Source organism: Chenopodium quinoa, unplaced genomic scaffold, assembly GCF_001683475.1.
Source record: "Chenopodium quinoa cultivar QQ74 unplaced genomic scaffold, ASM168347v1, whole genome shotgun sequence".
Classification (NCBI taxonomy): Eukaryota; Viridiplantae; Streptophyta; class Magnoliopsida; order Caryophyllales; family Amaranthaceae; genus Chenopodium; species Chenopodium quinoa.
The window spans coordinates 4914803-4934574 of record NW_018744239.1 but is presented as its reverse complement, the minus strand read 5'-3'; the positions used below and the strand labels follow the sequence as shown (position 1 = coordinate 4934574).

Below are 19772 nucleotides of genomic sequence, written 5' to 3'. Positions count from 1 at the left end.
GTTACCACCCAAAATTGGGGCCGTGGTTATCAAGGGGATGTTGAGGAAGACGTCCTCCTTATTGGTAAAGAGATTGAAGCAGAAAGTGCTTCATCTACATAACTGGTATTTGTGTCTCATTGTGGTTTATTTATCTTGAAAAATCGTTGCCCTTGTCATTTATTTTCAGACTTGCTGGCAACATTTTTCAAGACTTAAGTTAAAATCGTTGCCCTTGTCATTTATGTTGAGACTTCAATGTATTTTGGTACTTGCTGGCAGCATTTCTCAAGTTTTGTGTTAAAACAACCATTTCTCAGTGATGTAAATCTGAGAGCAATTTTAAAAAACAAAAATTAGTTTTGAAGTTGCTTGAACTTGTTTTGAGCTGCTGGTAGTGCTTTTGCCTTTTGGTTGTTGTCCCTACTGAGTTGTTTTTGCCTATATTGTTGCCTGCCTGAGCTGGTTCCTGCCTCCTGCCAGCTTGAGGTGGTGTGTTGCTGCTTCAGTATTGTTGCTGCCTTTTGTGTTATGAATTTATGATAAGTTTTGTTGCTGCTGTTTCTTATGATTGCTGTTTTAATTTTTCTTGAATCATCGTTGCCCTTGTCATTTATGTTGAGACTTCAATGTATACGTACTTGCTAGCAGCATTTTTTCAAGTTTTAAGTTAAAACAGCCATTGCTCAGTGATGATACGATAAACGTAAATCTGAGAGCAATTTCGAAAAACAAAAAATAGTTCCTGCTGAGTCCCTTCTGCTTATATTGTTCCTTGCTTCTAATAAGTTGCTGATCTGTTATTGCGTGAGCTGGTTCCTGTTATTTCCTCTACTCTTGGGTGCTGTGCTGCTGCTTCAAGATTCTGCTGCCTTTTGTTTTTAGGAATGTTTTTTTAGGTTAAATTTTGTTATTATGATAATTTATGATCATATGTAAAATGTAAATCCTTAACTTATTTATTTTTAATGTAAAATGTAGATGAAATGTATTCTTTTGGAATAATTAAAGTTATTTATTTTAAATTTATATTTATTGTTACCTTAGTTAAATTAAAGTATATATAATATATATTATAATACTTGTATGTTACATTTCACGTTTGATATTAATTAAAATTATAAGTAATCTAAAACGACAATATTCACATTAATAATGTCGTTGGATTAGGTGACATAAACCGTTGTATAAACCTAAGTCGTTTAATTAGATCTACATTTAGTAATGTTTATTGTATTTATTTTAAAATTTATATTTATTGTTACCTTTGTTAAGTTAAAGTATATATATAAATATATAATAATACTAGTATGTTACATTTGATATTAATTAAAATAAATAAGTAATCTAAAACGACATTAATAATGCCGTTGGACTAGGTCTAGGTGATATAAACCTTTGTATAAACCTAAGCCGTTTGATTAGATCTACATTTATTAACATTAATTGTATTTAGCCATTTAGGTTGTAAATAATTCAATTTGAATTAAGCAGTTTGTAATCGGATCAGTTTAAACAGGTTGCAATTCGAAAACAGTTCGATTTTAATGGTTTAACGGGTTATGGCAGTTCAGTTTAGACGGTTAGCGGATTATAACGGTTCGGTTTATACAGTTTTTCCTGCGGTTTAAACGGTTTCGGTTCATAAACGGGTCGGTTTAAACAGTTATCGGGTTACAAATGGTTCGGTTTAAACGGTTTTTTTTTACGGTTTAAACGGTTTCCGTTTATAAACGGTTCGGATCATTAACGGGTTTATAAACCATTCGGTTCGGTGTCGTTTCGGTTCGGATTTGAGCAGTTTGGTTTGTTATCGGTTTATGGTCCGTAACGGGTTGACATTGAGCGGTTCGATTCGGTTTCGGTTTGATATTGAACGGTTCAGTTCGATTTTCGGTTTAAATTTATCGGTTTATAAACGGATCGGTCCGTGATGGTTCGGTTCGGTAACGGACGGTTTCGCGGTTCGGTTTGAAAAGTCCCACCCCTAGCGAAGACAACTACGGTTTGGTGCGTCAGTTGATGTACAGCGAAATTGCCTCTAACCGAGATGTTTATCGTCATGTGTACCAGGATGACTTGGATAGCGCTCTGCGGCGTATCCGGTGGGGAGGTGGACCTTGCAGTCAAAATCATTATTTTGACGCGCCACTAGATCTGTTTGCCGTTGCAAACATTTACAAGTGTACAGTCATGCATTTCGGGCTGGGATTGCATAGTCGAGCTTATTATCCTTGTACCACGGTTCTCCCTTGGTGTTCGTGTGAGACTGTCACTACACCGGTCAGAGAGGTAGCTATTGCGTTTCTTGGGTCGTCATACAGACATTTCATCCGACTAGACATGTCATCCGATTTTCCTGTGCCACCGATTATACCTCGGTGGTACACCATTCGCACAGCGAGCGTAGAGGGTTGGGATGCGCTATATCATGACCGGATCCACGAATGGAACATCCTAGCTGCCTTTTAGTTTTTCATGTTTACATTGTTTCTATGTAACCTTATTTTTACGTTGCTATTTTAATGAGAACATTAATTTTTTATATTGTATTGCTTACTACATTTATATGTTGCATGGGTAAGTTGCGCGGATCCACGAAAGGTAATGTCAAAATTTAAAAATAGCAATGATAATATGTCAAAGTTGAAAGCTAAAACAATAATCTAAAATGTTACAAACTTAACACATAATGTCCAATTTAAAAAACTAAAACGATAATATTTAACATGCTCTACAAATAAAATGCCAAAACAATCAGTAATCCTTCTTAGACACCGACTCCCAATGCGCAAGGGTCTGTTCCAAACTATCAACAGCAGCTCTCACTGTTGCACTCATGCTGTCCTTCTCCACAGAGAGTTTCTGTACGTCTTGCATTATCTTTCCCATCCGCTACATACAAAAAAAAAATAAAACATGAAATACAATAACAACATATAAAACTTAATTAAAAAACAACGATAAATGTTTTATGAGACATACCGCTTCCACGGCAGTAGGCGGTGGCATATAATCAGCATCGCTGTGGTCGAGGTCTGCAATCAACCTCGGGTGCGAATACCAGTTGAACCATTCCATGTAGTAGTGGTCACACATGGGAGGAACCCCAGATGGCGGCCTCTGCAACTCCGCAGTCCATAAACGGGCAACCATCGGAAACTGGTCCCACGTCCCAGTCATGATATCCGGCCAATGCACGACGTAGTCCTTCGACGATGCAGATCGGACCGCCTTCATTGGGCATGCTGGGGGAGGAGGGACAACTTGGACAAATCCAAGCCGGCGAAGACAACGCTGGGGCATGTACGCCTCCACGATCTCACGATACTGAATGAGTCCCGTGTACAGGGTCCTGGGTACCCTAATACTAGGGTTCGGGCCGAAAGGCATCCAGTTCACCTGCACATAATTTTAAAATTTAGTAACATGAATATAATAAATGCATATAATAAATTGTAGAAATAATTTATAAACTTTACCTCTAAGGGGGACATCCTGTCAAGCAATAACCGTATCGATCGGAGGCGGTCAACGAACTTCTTCTCCGAGCGCGAACTCCACGCACAAGCACGCGGCATCCCCTCATCAATAGGAACCGGGTCACGATGTGGTCGCAATGCAGGAAAGTACTCGTATATCCAGGTCTGCAATAAAGTCAGACACCCAGTGATACCTGCCGCGTCAGCCCGACTCGCAAATCCTAGTTGGCGATACAAATACGCCAACGTAGCCGATCCCCAAGAAAACTGGCCTACACTTTTGGGGTCACACGCCTCAACTATGTCGCGTGGCCTGAGCTTGTTTCCGCCGCTCTTATCCGGAAACAAGGTACATCTGAGGAGTAGAAAAAACATAAGCAGCCAGCTGTGCGTCGTGCGTCCTACGTGCACTAGGGTACAAACACCGCTGCAACACGGATGCGATCTTCACACCGCCGTGTTCCCAAACACCAAGCGCCTCGGTGTACAGTGCAGCCCTGTCCACCGCCAATAACTCCGCCAGCAAATCTTCCTGATCCGCATCAGTCACAGCACAAAGTCGTTTACCCTCAACACGAATCCCCAGAATGACCTCGACGTCATGTAACATGATCGTCATCTCACCGAATGGAAGGTGGAAAAAGTTTGTATCCGACTGCCATCGCTCAACGAAAGCCGTGATCAGCGTAGTGTCAATCTTATCGTGCATGGTGGCAAGAACGTGATTCACCCCAGTGCACTCCAGTCGCTCGAACATCTCGCTCTCCACCGGCCAAGCCTCAGCCCATGTACACAAAAAGCTACAAGTCTTTTCCCGGGTATGACATTTCAACAAGCCCGTAACTGAAGGCCTCTCCTGGTCCTCCCAAATACGGGTAGCTATGTGTCCTAGAAAGCTAGGAATCACACTCCCGTCTACAGGCCCACCGGGCACCTCACTCCTAACAACCCAAGAATCATTAACGGCCCTCGACCGTTTCCTGCTTGCCCCAGACACAGTGGACGCAGATGATGTGCCAGATCTACTAACAAACCTACCACCCCTACCCTTACGCACCTCTACCATATGTGTCTCGTACATGTCATCAACCATCTGACTAAATGGACCGTAATCATCATACGGTCCGCTCCTATTGTCCACATCCTCATCCTCATATGCGTCCTCCTCCTGCTCCTTCTGGTCACCCTCCTCAACATCATCATCGTCATCCTCATCTCGACGGTGGATCCGTTCTCTACGAGCTGAGGCCAAAATACCACGGGATATTACATGTCTATGCCCCGACCTCTCCACTAAATAGCTTCTACTAAGTAGCCAGTGGGCAGGCGCCTGAACTGGACGCCCACCCATAGGCAGAGGCGCCAGCTCTGGCAGCCAGAGCCTATGGCCTGGCGTCTGGTTTGGACGCCTCTCCGGTGGTTGGGCTTCCAAGCCAGACGCCACGCCACCGGCTTTGGCTGCCGGAGCTGGCGCCCCACCTTCGCCCCTTATTTTATTTTATTTTTTTTTTAAAAAAATATTTAAATAATTACCTTGTCACCAGGTCGCCGCCTTTCCTCCGCCGCCGACGCCACCACCTCTTTTCCTTGCCGCCTTGACATTGTCGTAAATAATTTTTTTTTAGAGAGGTAGATTTTCTGATTTTTTTAGAGAGATGTAGAGAGTGGTTTTTTTTTAAAAACAAAAAGGGCAATAAAGTCACTTCAATACAAATTTGTGGGCTTTATATGGAGATTTGCGGGCGATGTTTAGCGATTCACTGATCATCGTAAATAATTTGAAACTGAGGTAGTATTCAATTAGGAGATACCAGCATACATTCATATTCAACCCAGAATTCATTCACACTATACATGAAGATCGAAACTCCGTTTTCCCTCTCAAAAACCAAATTTGCAGCCCTATTTTTACACAAATCCAGTTTTTACTACTAAAATTTTAGCAAATTCGCCATTATAATGGCTTTCTCTCGCATCTTATCCCGCCATTTAGCAACATTCACAAAGCTCATTTCTTCATCACCCCAATTTACAAATCTCACTACTACTCCCCTCAAAAACCCAGTTTTTTCATCTGTTTTTACACCCATTCATCCAATTCTTCTGATAAATGCAAATTCAGAGTTATTTTACAGTTTCATGGGTCTTCAATGAATACCCAAGTTACGGTGAAAGCGAAAACAGAGGAAGAAATCATTTCAACACAATTAACCCCTGAAATTATCATAGATTCTGAGAAAATTTGCAAAATTTTGTTGAACTTACCAAAAGATTCTAGCATTGAATCTACATTAGGAAAATGTGGGGTTGAAGAAATGACACCCATTTTAGTTTTAGAGGTTTTGAAGAAGATAAGTAATGCAGGTGTTCTTGCTTTAAGGTTTTTCAGGTGGGTGGAAAATCAGAAGGGATTTAAACACACAAATGATTGTTATAATGCTTTGATTGATTCATTGGGTAAAGTTAAACAGTTTAAAATGATTTGGGCTTTGGTTGATTCTATGAAAAGAAAAGGGGTTTTGACAAAATATACATTTAACCTAATTATTAGAAGATATGCTAGGGCAAGAAAGGTTGAATATGCTGTTAATACGTTTGAGGAGATGGAAAAGTTTGGAATGACGATTGATTCGTCGGATTTCAATAAATTTCTCGATACATTGTGTAAATCTCGACAAGTTAAGGACGCACACAAAGTGTTCGATGAAATGAAAAAGAGAAGGTTTACGCCGGATAAGAAATCCTATACAATATTGTTGGAAGGTTGGGGTCAACAGCAGAATTTTCTGAAATTAGATGGAAGTTTATAGAGAAAGAGGAAGGGTTTGAGCTTGATGTTGTGGCTTATGAACGCGTACTGCAAAGCGAGGAAAGTGAGTCTAGCAGTGGAGAAGCTTCAAGAGATGGAAGCAAAGGGTATTGAGCCTAGTGGGCATATCTATTGTATTTTGATCAATGGGTTAGGGTCGGAGAGGAAACTCGGTGAAGCTTTGAAGATGTTTGAGATGTCGAAAGCTAATGGTGTTGCTCAAGCACCCACTTATAATGCAGTGGTTTGGTCATATTGTTGGTCATTGAAATTTGATGAAGCATTTCGAATGGTTGAAGAAATGAGGAGATGTAAGGTTGGTTTAAATTCTAGAACATATGACATAGTTATTCATCACTTAGGGAAGGCTGGAAAACACGAGGAGGCGTATTCGGTCTTCCTAAAGATGAGCAATGATCAAGGTTGTGATCCTTCAACATGCACGTATGGTATTATAATGAGAATGTTCTGCAGCAAAGGTGAACTAGATAAGGCAGTGAAGATTTGGAATGAGATGAAGGCTAAGGGGCTTATTCCGGCAATGCATATGTTTGCTACAATGATTAGCAGCTTCCGGCAAGCAAATAAGCTGGAAGATGCGTGCAAATATTTTGATGAAATGATGGATCTCGGCATTCGGCCTCCTGCTATGGTTTACAGCAAACTCAAACAGGCTCTGCTTGATGAGGGAAAGAAAGATACTGCTCAAAGTTTGACTGTGAAGTTTAATGCATTAAGATTCGCTCCTAATCCTATGAAAAGACAACCTAAATCGGCTAAATGATTACAATTCAATTCAGAATTATGAAGAATTAGTTCATCTGCCTCATAGTTCGGGATGCAATCCAAGTCAGCCTTACTCGACAGCTTAATCAGTGCTCCATGCTTTTTCAATTTTTCAGGTCTTAAACCTTACTTCTTGGTGACTTACTGTATCGATTAAGCTCTTTTTTTTTTCCCCTTAATCTGTGATGGAAATACTTTAAAAATAGGATGATGGACTAAATGTACCTCTCGATTCTGGTGTCCATTGTCTGTTGCCTAACCACTGTTTGTAAAGACTGATTCGGGTTTTGGTAATTCATAGAATTAACTTTAAACTTTCTGGTTACATGTTCCATTTAATGCCTACTAAAACGAAGTTACAATTTTATTACACAACAAAACTAGTGTTACTTCCTAGTTCTTTATTAGCAGCTTCAGCTGTCATAATCTAACATGATCCATAATAGCTAATAAGAATACTCGGTTGGAAACACCGTGCTTAATTTTTCTCTGGTCCTTTTCCACGAATGCCCTTCAACCATGCTCTAACTTTAAGCATGCCATACCCATTTCCTTCACAGTTCAAGACCAGTTTTGCAAATCCAGCAATTACTAAGCCTCCAGCAGCAACTTTGCAGTAGCTAAACAACCAGCTTTTCAACAGTATATCAAATTGGTTTGGGTTGATTTTTGGATTTTCAAGCATGTATGTCAGTGGGTTTGCCATTTTCCTGCCACAGACAGATTAAATTTCAGTAAAAGATTTAGAAGAATATAATATATGATGAGTGCATGTAGGATTAGCCAAACGAAACAAGGAGTAGAAACGCTTTCAGTGATTGTCAACCAAATTTCAAAGTACTACCTCTGTTCGAACTTTCTGTCAACGTGACAAGCAATTTTGGATGGAGGGAGTAGTAAGTTAGCAATGAAAGAAGAAAGCACATAAGAAGAATTGCATAGAATCAAAGTAGCGAAGATTGAAGAAGAAATTCCATAGCTAGTAGACCTAAAATCAGAATTGCAGATGATGAATACAACTTTGAATAATGATGTAAAAACCTAATAGAAATAGAGGATATGGAATTTAAGGGTTAGTAACCCTGTATATATAGAAGACGGTAAAAGGAGATAAACACAAATCTAGAATTACATATTTCTTGTGCAAAAAGGCAGCAGTCCCTCGCATGAAAAGAAATTATTAGCTTCCGGAATGCAAACAGATTTGGAATGAGATAAAGGGCAAGAGGGTTATTCCGGGAATGCATATATGCCTGCTAAATTGATTAACGGCTTCCAGCATGCAGATAGGTTGAAAGACGTGTGCACGAATCCAGAAAATATAATGGACTCTAGCATTAGGCCTCCTGCTTCGGTTTTCAGCAATCTCAAACAGGCTCTGCTTGACAAGGAAAGAAAGATAATGCGGTACATTTGGTTCAGAAGCTTGGTGCATCAAGATTGTGACAACATGAATGAAGTTCTTACGGATCTAGGTTCTTTTTCTCAATATATGAGGAAAGCTTAATAAATATCAATAAGAGAAACAACTCATATATTAACTCTGCCTTAATGGTTAGGCTGTCTACCTTGAGCATTGCTGTAAGAGATTACAGTTGATCATATATCGAATTCTGGTGTCCATTTTTGTTGCCTAACTTACATTAGCTTAGCCAGGACTGATTCGTCATTTGGGGAATCAATCAAGAGTTGTTTATTTCCAGGGAATCATATGAAACTAAAATATCATCTTATCGTTACTCGATCTTGTATTTAAGGATAGAGAGAGTACTAAATTTAACACAATATATTGTCATATAATTTATGAAGTTGCATATATTCAGCGCGAATAAACAACTTTGAGACAAACATAATCAAGCAAGCAATATCAAAAGACAAAAGCTTTATACTAAATAAGGCAGAGTTCAATTTTAATTTATTACCCAACTAAAAATGTTAAATCACCAAATTAGCAGCTTTAACTGAACATATACTTGTAATAAACTAGAAATCACAAATACTAATCAACATAATCCATAATAAGAACACTTAGATGCTAAAATAACATAGTTAGTTTGTCTCTGATCCTTTTCCACGAATACGAATACCCTTGAACCATTCTTTAACTTGAAACAAGCCATTGCCATTGCCTTCGCGGAAAGAAGCTAGTTTTGCAAATCCAGCAACTACTAAACCTCCAGCAGCAACTTTGCAGTAGCTAAACAACCGGCTTTTCAGCAATATATCAAACTGGTTTGGGTTGATTTTTGGATTCTCAAGCATATACTTCAGTGGGTTCACCATTTTCCTGTCAAAAATAAATTAAACTTGAGAACACAATGAATTTGCAAGAATTTTCTAATCAAAAATTTCACGTAGTAGTAAAATATTACATTCCTACAAATTTGTTGTTGTCATGTTACCTATTCAAATAACGCACTCAACATGACAATGAATTTCGTTTTCGGATTAATAGGAATAGTAATTAATATAAAATATAACATTACCTGAACTTCTAAAAATAATAGTATCACTAAACACTTACGTATGATGATTTAAGAGAAATAGAGTAGATGAAATTGAAGGGTTAGTAAATTTGTTTTTATAGAGGGTCGTAAAAAAAAAAAAAAAACAAGTTAAGGTGACATTTCTTGTGAAAAAAGACAATTGTATCTTGCTTAAAAAGAAATTGCAAGATACCTTTTTTCCCAAGCCAATTTTTTTTTTTTAACCCATCTAACCGTAACCAACTTCATACACATACCATGCATGACCTTAAATACTTTTTTATTTTATAGAGGAATTTTTTTTCTTATTTTTTGTAAAAAATAATTGTACAAGCTTTCTCTTCGTATAACACTGATAATAAATTTATATACTAGTTGCTTTACCTTATATATACCGTGTTCCGTTCATTAATATAGTTTACTTGATACTTATAGTAGAAAAATTGAAAAGACTCAAAACACAGGCTCGATAATGATATACCTTAAGCAACCGTATTGTTGATTTTAGTGGCATTGATTAAAAGAATAAATCAATCTTTGATTTGGGTGATGTCGTGAGTTACCGCATGTTTTGGGGCCTAAAAAAGGCTAGCATTTAAATTTAAAAAAAAATAAAATTTTTTAACAACATGAATATATACAATGGGGCCATGGAGCCAAAATAAGACGCTCGATCTATTTACAAACACTTAAATGGACCTAGTCCACACTAATTTATTATAGACCACTAATATAAGAGACACTATGGTTGTTTTATTAATAAAAAAAGCCACTATATTAAAATAATGGTTATTATGTTGAAATAAAAGTCATTGTGATATTATAAAGGCTATAAGAGATTATTTTATTTTTTTAAAATTTTTTTGTATATTGATCAATATAAATAATAAAGGTTACTATGTTAAAATTAGGGTCATTATGTTTAACATAACGTCGTACTTCAAGTTCGCAATAATATTAAATATCACACAAGTTTTATTAAAGATTACTATGTTAAAAATAAGGTATTATATTAAAATTAGGGTCACTATGTTCCATATAACGTCAGTTGCGCGCGTATAAATCTTGGGTTCACAATAATATTATTATGGACTAGGTCCATAAAAGATTTTTTGCTATATATTATTACCGTGTAATTTCCTTCTTTGCTTCACCTAAATTCCTAGCTAAAACACTACAATAATGGCCGCAATAACTCCATACGTAGATGAATTTCTACCACCTCTTTACATTGGTAATGAAGCTCAACCAAAGGTGGATGGTCTATATTCGCATTTGGGAACTTCGTTTAATAATGTTCTTTTTCTTGATGATGATGATCGCACGGAGTTGTATCAACACAAAGCATCCGATGAAGAGTGACTAAGAAAGAAGAACAGAAGATTGTTGTCGTTGAACAAAGTCAAGAATCGGATGTTGCTAATGATAATTGCTAATGATAACGTATTTAGTTTAATCTTATCAATGACTAAGAGATACTCCTTGTAAAAATAAATAATTAAAATAAAATAAAATAAAAGAGGAGATATAGACTTTATCAAACATATCTGATCAAATAAATAATAACATAGGCCATTATTGAAAATTTGAAACATTGTTTTTACCATAAGTTAGTGAGTATAGTAATACTAAAGCAAAGAAATTACTCCGCACATAATTTCATTCGGATCACTAAATCAAACAGCCAATATATAGTTAAATTAAAGGGATATAAAGTTCTAGTTTTCACATCAAAACCAAGTCAAGGCATATTTTGTTCGCGCTTATGACTAGAAGAGATCACTTCTACACTCTAAATCGGCCCTTCAAAATTAGACTGCTACATTGAAACTACCTAAACATGTCACTTTTACTTATAGCTTGGTACCATAGTACGTACCATCTATCCTGGAAAGAAACCTTAGCAAATAGATAAAGAGGCCATATCTTCCTCCTTTCTTGCTTAACCCTAGCATTATTACGAGCTAATGCCTTGTCGACAATTGGAGTTAACCAGTCCACTTTCAAGCCTACGCGTTGTAGGTCAACCATAGCCGACTTTATGTCATTACCTGTTGAATTCTGAAGACTAATCATGAGCTTTGCCAACAACTCCAATGCACAAGCTCGTATCTTCTTGTTACGGACAGTAGCTTCAGAAATTAGGCAACCTTGTTTAGCCCAAATGGTTTCTAAAGTAGGCAAAAGCTCATCCTTAATATCAACCCCCTTCAAATTTGACAGTTGAAGAGCAATTTATACATGCCTGCAAACATGGGTAGAAGAGGACGGAAATGCAATCAACATGCTGCAATTATCAAATTTACTAAACGTTACTAGCTAGTAGTAAAAGCTTACTAATGGCACTAACGTTAGTGAGTGAAATTTGCGTTGTTGGAGACCTTTTCCGTTGAGAAATCTTGTCCTGCATAAGAATAGTGTGAGATAACTCTTATAAATAGTGTTTGGACAATTATACCCTCTAAAATGTTTATTTACTTAATTGTCCTTATTAATGTTAATTAGCTTTATTTTTTAAACTCTTAAGAATAGTGTGTGGACATTTATGCCCCTAAACATATTTGTTTATGTAATTTCCCTCATTAATGCTACTAGCTAGCAACTAAAGTTGTGATATAAAGCCAAACCGAAAGAGCTTCTTGAATATTACTAGCTATGGCGCACGCATTACGCGTGTTAGCCTCCCTAGTCAAATTAAAAGTTGTCATAGTCTAACAAAATATTATAACAATCAATGTGACCATATATACCATGGAAGTTGGGCATTAAGCTGTCTAAATTTTCAATTATCAAATGCAATAAACATGCTGCAATTATCAAATGTACTAGAAGCTAAGAGCAATTTGTACATACCTAAAGATAAGGGTTCCAACAAATTATTACAAAGGAATTTGACCAGGGATGCAGGTTTAAATTGATAGAGAAGATACAGACTCAATATTAGTGGCTTTACAAAAAATTAGTAACAGTTTACTAGTTGCTCAACTATATGTTAGCTACTCTTTCCTAAATTAACTTAACAATTAAAGACGAAAAATCATCTTGAAAGCCACACAGAATCAATTACGTGACAAGTTACTTTGAGAATCCAAGGGTAAAGTTAAATTATTAGCAGCAAGGTACACTGAATATTAAATTGTATTTGCTGTTGATTTTATAATCACTAAGTACATTTATCATTCTTATTATGATTAGTTTAGGATAGATAAATGTTGTTCATCAACTGTCTGTATCCTTTGTATTGTTATTATGTTTTTAGATTTAAATAAAGTTTAATGGATGATTATTTAAGCTTAAGCAATAATGTTGTTGATCTATTGTATTGTTTATTCTACAATGGACAGTAATAGCAAAGTTTGTAGATGATACTGTAATTTGTTATGTTCGACTTATGTATAAGGCCGTGTTCACTTCACCTCAATTTTGCTGAAATGATATTAATTTTGCTAAACTTAAATTATTTTTAAAGAATTGAAATTAATTTTACTGAAGTGAAATTATTTTTGTTAAACCGAAATTCTTTTTACTGATTTTCTATTATATTTCTTCTTTAAAGTTACAATTTTTTACTGAACTAAAATTACTTTTACTAAACTGGAAAAAAAAAAAATTAGTGAACTGAACTCATTTTTATTGAATTGAAATTATTTTTAATGTATACGAGTTGTAGTGTATTTTAGGAAATTTTTTTTTTTTCAGCGTGCATAATTTGTGTTTTGTTTTGTAAAAGTGATATATTTGGTTGTTGTGTTTTTTGTTTTTAGATGATTATAACATATATCAAGTTAGTAAGTTGAAGCCAAGAGAAGAAAAAAAGGTAGAAGAAATAATGAAGGAGGGAGAGGACGTTGAAATGAAAAGGAAACAGGTGGCAGATATGATATTATTATACACTAATTGTTTACAGTGTATAATAATATCAATTACTATGTTTTGATGTATCAGCTGTCTATCAACGTAACATTTGAAGTGGGTTGATAATAGGAAATCAAGCTATTAATTTAGTTTTAAATTTTGAGTGATGATGATCTAAGCCCTAATAATAGGGGTGGAAGATCTTGTAAATTTCTTTCAATATTATGTAATTCAGATTTCAGCCCAAAAAAAAAAAAAAAAAAAAAAAAAAAAAAAACCAATAACAAAAAAAAAATAAAACAAAAAGTCAATTCCTATTTACCCCCCATTCCACTATCTCCTTTTATCATTCTTCTCAAAATTCTCTCCATCTATTCTTCCTTCTACATTGTCTTGTATCCTCTATCTCATATATCTACCTTCTTGTTTCCACTTCCCCCCACCTTCTAACTCTTATATAATGGATCTTAATTTTTTCTACCTTCTTATCTACTCCCTTTGTTCCTTTTTATTAGCTAAGTTTTGATTTTTGACACTACTCATAAGCTAATAAGAGAATCTTCTAATTTAATCTCAATATATAAGACATAAAATAATCATGTGGGGTTTTATTTAATTTGTCTCAATATGTACTTTATTAGTATTCAATCACTATAATTTTTACAAGTATGCAGTGAAAGATATTAATGATCAAACAAGAGCATTGGAAAACGTGCAAAGGAAAAACGTAACCAATAAATAAGAACAGAGAGAGTATTTTGTTAAATAGTGGTCGTATTTTTCGTCTTGATTCTTGAGATCCACTAATAATTTTGCGTAATTTATATAATAATATGTTTTTTTTTTTTATAAAATAATAAATTACCTTGCAAAATAAACTCTTATAAATGGTGTCGTATTTGTAACCTCGACCCACATCATCTTACCTACTTCTTTGCCATCCTTCTCCTCTAACTTCCCACTCTTCTTTTATGATCTTGCAAACTTCAAAAGCCTTTTTAAATTAGATCCTTTGCCTTCCTTTTACTCCATTTCTTTCTTGTCCTTTATGATTTTGCATATTCCATATAATATTTGATTGTTTATCTACTTGTGATTTTATTTTCCATGAAACAAATCATACTATAATAATGTGTTTTTTTAGTAAAAATACCCAAAATCTTTATCAACTCTGTTCTTCTTCATCAATTTTACTATAGATATGACACCTTAAAAGTGATCTTTTTCTCTCCCTCCCTCCATCCTCTTATAAAATTAATTCCTACTTGCATATAGTTTGACAATTATGAGAAAGCCTCAATATTCTTGTGTTATTACAAATAAACTCTGAAACCTAGCACTTTCGGTGTTAATCTCCTTGAATTACATAACAGCACTCTCAATTATACATATTGGTTATCCCCTTTCATTGTGTTTTCTGGTGCTCCTTTCTCCTACCTTGAATTTCCTTTAGGTCTTGTTCTCCCAATTCTACTTATTCTTACCTTTTATAGTCATTTCTTTTATAGATCTTCTGATTATGCAATTACTTGTCTCCTTAACTTTCTAAACTTCCGCCATCTCCCTCTCTTTCCAAAAGCATTTTCCCACTTAACCCCTCTTTACTAACTCCTTCTGTCACTCTGATAATTCATAAAATATTTTTCCTCATAAAATGAAGTCTTAAAAGTGGTTTCGCTTTCTACCCTCGACCCACGTCATCTCTCACCTACTTGCCATCCTCCTCCTTTAACTTCTCACAACATGGTTATATTTACTAAGGCATATTAATTCATTACGCATGGTTATATTTACCTTAGCTTTGACATATTGATCACACGGTCCAAGTGAAAATTATGATTAATGCTAAAATCAAATTGTAATCATTATTATTTCAAAACAGAGTAGTATTACTATTTCCAAAGAGAATATTACCACATATCAACTTAGCATTAAACAAAGTGTTAACTTGTAAGCTATACCTTCAGTAAGCTAAGGTGATGTTTCAGTTGCTAATATTCCTCAGCTCCTCTATACATGTTAGTGTAGTGTTCTTTCTATCCCTCTCTGTCACAGTTTAATTTACTTGAATGCAATATTAGCTTAGAGGATATTTTCAGGATTAAAAAATATTTGACAAAAAGAAGATCCAAAACTCTGTATTACACAGGATTTTTTTACCAAAGTAAGCTTAATACAAAAACAATTTACCAATCTAGACGCGTGGCCAAACTATTTACGAAACTGAGCTTCTGAGGTAAAACGCTGACTCGGCCAGCGTTTTAACCCTTTTATTATTATTATTTTTTTAAAAATTTCGTATTTTGTGAAATACAGATTTACAAAAAAAAAAAAAAAAATGGAAATACATAAAAACGCTGCCTCAGTCAGCGTTTTTTGTGAAAGACTAACAACAAAAAAACGCTGACTGAGGCAGCGTTTTATTCCTTAGTATAAAACGCTGCCTCAATCAGCGTTTTAACTGCTGGCTGAAGCCAGCAGCAGCAGCCCCAAAAGCAGCAGCCCAAAGAGCCACCCTCCACCTCCACCACCCTCCTCCTCCACATCTACTACCTCCACATCCACCACCTCCACCACCCTCCTCCTCCACATCCACCACCTCCACCACCCTCCTCCACATCCACCACCTCCACCACCCTCCTCCTCCACATCCACCACCTCCACCACCCTCCTCCACATCCACCACCTCCACCACCCTCCTCCTCCACATCCACCACCTCCACCACCCTCCTCCACATCCACCACCGCCACTACCCTCCTCCACCACCACCACCCTCCTCCTCCACCACCACAATCAACCACCACCTCCCATCCCCATCGGCTTCGACCATCACCACTTCACCATCCACACCGCCCTCCAACGCCTCTCGACACCACCACCACACCACCGCCCATCGACCAACACCCTCCACCGGGGATTTTAATCTTCCGTAGCCACTTTAAAGCACCCAACGACTTACAAACCAGGTCATAACAATTTATTTTGAACGAAATGAGTCAAATATGCACAAATAAGGAATGTGAAGTTCAAATAAGACATAATTCATTCAAAACCCAATTATTAAAATAATAATGTAATGTAAGTGTTATGTACAATAAACTAGAGAAGGTCATTACAACAAATAAATCAGATAATTCTATCCTATTCTGACTCATCGATTTGGTGTAACGGTTCTCTATCCTGTATGTTGCCTCTCGGCCTGAGACGACGGCTGTAGTGACGGACCGTGGTAAATGGGTTCAGGCGTACTGGCGTAGTCAGCTGGCTAGACGATGGGTCATCAGGATGACGTAGGGGCGCAAAACTGCGTATGACGTACTCCTCTGCGCCCGTGAATGACGCAGGATCACCCCCACAGCTACTCTGGCCAGCCTCGAACTGTGAGTGACTAGAGTGGCCGCCATGATCGTCCCGGGGGTGGATGAGATAGGAGTGACCATATCTCTGCAGGGTAGCTATGCCCATATCTCGCACCCGCTCGACCTGTGCTTTGGGCGGCTTAGGTATGCCTGGAAGGACGTCCGACAGTGCGTCAACCATCGCCGTCATATCCAACACCTACAGTAATTATGGATGAGTTAGTTGAATGATATACAAATTAAAAATTGATGAAAATAAGTAAATCAAATACACTTACATATCCCCTGATCACGTCAAAGAATGGATGGTAATGTGCGGATGGCGGCGTGTAGCTGGGGTTGATGAAACGTCGTGTAATCCGCATGTACCACTCCATGTATGGATCGTATGGATCCATAATGCCGTGGATGGGGTCACTAGTGACGACGAACTCTAACCGTCGATGCCACAAGTCAATGTACTGGGCATGCTCCATCCGCCAGTTCCTGTCGCTCTTTCCCCGACGGTCAATGCGGTGCAGCCAGGCACTAGTGTCACACTGCTCGGAGACAGGCTGGCGTAGTCCAAACTGTCGCATGACTTGATCCGGTAGGTGACTCTCCACAACCTCAAAACAGATCAGGGGGACCCTAGAACGCCACTGCGCCTGATGATCTAGCAGATGTGGAGGCATGGCAGCAACTAAATCAGCTTCATACGGGTCCCATGTCATCTGCGATAACACATACAAAGTGATATAGTAAACAGGTTAGTGCATATTAAATATGTTAAGAGTATACATAATAAATAATTGTTTACAAAATAAATTAAAGTTATCACCTAATACTCGGTGAGTCGGTCAAGGGCGTCTCGGTAGTACGGAAGGCCCCTCGCCGCATGCGCATATGTCAGTCTGGGGACCGCCCATCTACAACCGTACGCCTCGTCAGCGGAAGGGCGTGGTGGAGGAATGTACCTCTCATACTGCTGGTCCTGATCCTGCTGCCCCTGACAATGTATAGCAGGCCTACCTGGCCTGCCTACATGGATGTGCTCCCAAGACCAATACTGGACATCAAACACACAAAACTAGGTTAATTGTAAACTAAGTAAGAACTTTCCGAATTAAATTGTTAATAGATAGGTAGGTTACCTGAAGCAAAAATAACGGACCGCTAATCTCACGAGAACCCCGATGGGATGCTCTACACAGATGGCGATACAACATCGCCAGACAAGCACTGCCCAAGTTGTAGCCACGAATATGCTCCCAGTCGTGGTCTAACAGTTGCAGGTAAATGATCTGTAAATGGCTGCCACTCTTGCCACCGAACAACACACCCGAGATGAGCAGAAAAAGGTACGCTCGAGCATGTCTCTCAACAGTGGCCTCATCAGCACCATCTGGCAACACACGAAAAGTGTCGCGTATCCAGCCGGTCCTCAATCCGTCGCCCCTGATATCGTCTGGGCCTAGCTGAACCCCGAGAACCTGAGCTACATAACCGGGGGGATCGGCCAACGCAGATCCAGACACCGGACTCCCATGAATGGGAAGCCGTGTGAGTATCGCCACGTCTCGCAACGTCACGGTCGCCTCCCCAACAGGTAGATGGAAGGAGTGCGTCTCCTATCTTCATCTCTCCACAAGCGCAGTAACAAGCGCTGGGTCAACATCTCTGAACGCCATCCGATGTATACCCATGAAGCTAGCGTACTCCACGAAAGGCAGAATGCGAGGATCGATAACCCAATCCCCAAGGAACGCGACAGTGTAGTGCCTGCATGTCAGTATGCCCGCTGGATCAACCGACTGAGTCCAAATGTCAACGCTACGATGTGTGTCCTGTAATGTAAGGACAGAAGGGTCGGTGGGTCCGGGTGTGCTATCTCGAGTGTCCATGGTATCTGTTCATTAACAGTTATAATCCAACAATTAAAAAGTAACAATTACAGACAAGCGATAACAAAATACAGAATTTCAAATCTCATACTTCAATCTAAAAATACTCCAACTGTTACAATCATTTGAAATGCAGAAATACAATCACCGTACTATTCTACTACATCATTCTAGATAAAAAAAAAATCTTAGTGCCCGGTCGATCTAGATGGACATGATCTCTTGTTGTGACCCTGCTGGTGACAGAGGCTGCATTTGCTCGCGGGACGGTTGGTCTCATCCATTTCATTGCGTATGCGCCTTGACTTAGGGCAACCTTGTCCTCGTACCATGCTGTTGTCGGGAATGAGTTTAGGGCCTCCATACTCTCTCCATGCCGTCTCACAAGGGATAGGCCAGAATTAGGGAGCGTATGTGTTTGCGTAGGCCTCTGATTGCAGTACCCGGTCCACCCATCGGCGCTCTGATATCGAATACTTCGCACAAACTGTTAGAACATGAGAACATGGGAGGTGGAAGATCCGTGGTTTATTGCATGTACACGTTCTTAACTGAAAGTTAACAGTATGTCTATGGCCTCCTTTTCTACCAATTCTATCTCCCCTCTTTGTTTCAACTTGATATATATGCAGTCGATGGTTATACGCTTCCACTTTGTGATATCTAGCCTTTGCGATGTTTTTCTCTATAGTGGAAGTGACTTCGGGGGGGTATGCAAGTCCCTGTTCAGATCTAGCCTGAGATAATTCCCTTCTATCAGTGAAATACTTATTCACTCTGTGGAATGTTAACTCAACAAGGGACATGATAGGTAGAAATCGAGCACCCTTCAACACATTGTTAGATGTTTCTGAGAAGTTCGTAGTACATATCCCATATCTGCGACCAGCGTCGTGAAACAAAGACCACATAGGCAAGGGCACTTGGACAATATACTGTATGGCCTTGGTACATGCCTGACCGATCAAACTCAAATCAGCTTGCAGTTTTCTTTCCTGCCTTTGGTACGCAGCGGCCTTGAACATATCTCTCATGTCGTTTCTTCGCACGTGAGTCTTCAAGTTAGAAGCCAAGTGCCGAACACAAAACCTGTGATAGGCTCGCGGCTCGGTGAATCCAACGTTAGGGTGAT

The 19772-nt window shown here is 38.3% G+C and overlaps 1 protein-coding gene and 1 long non-coding RNA gene across 2 annotated transcripts; one reads left to right on the top strand and one right to left on the bottom strand.

The window, feature by feature from the left end:
* Positions 1-5534: 5534 nt before the first annotated feature.
* Positions 5535-7410, top strand: LOC110694246 (pentatricopeptide repeat-containing protein At1g71060, mitochondrial-like). The gene is given in 3 exon segments (XM_021871423.1): positions 5535-6257; positions 6260-6308; positions 6310-7410. Coding segments are annotated over 3 exon segments (1440 nt in total). The 5' UTR covers positions 5535-5611; the 3' UTR covers positions 7055-7410.
* Positions 7411-8923: 1513 nt separating this feature from the next.
* LOC110694549 lies at positions 8924-9644 on the bottom strand. The gene is made up of 2 exons (XR_002505903.1): positions 9543-9644; positions 8924-9343 (listed from the first exon to the last, which is right to left on the bottom strand). It is a non-coding gene; the product is annotated as an uncharacterized LOC110694549 (long non-coding RNA).
* Between the last annotated feature and the right edge of the window lie 10128 nt (positions 9645-19772).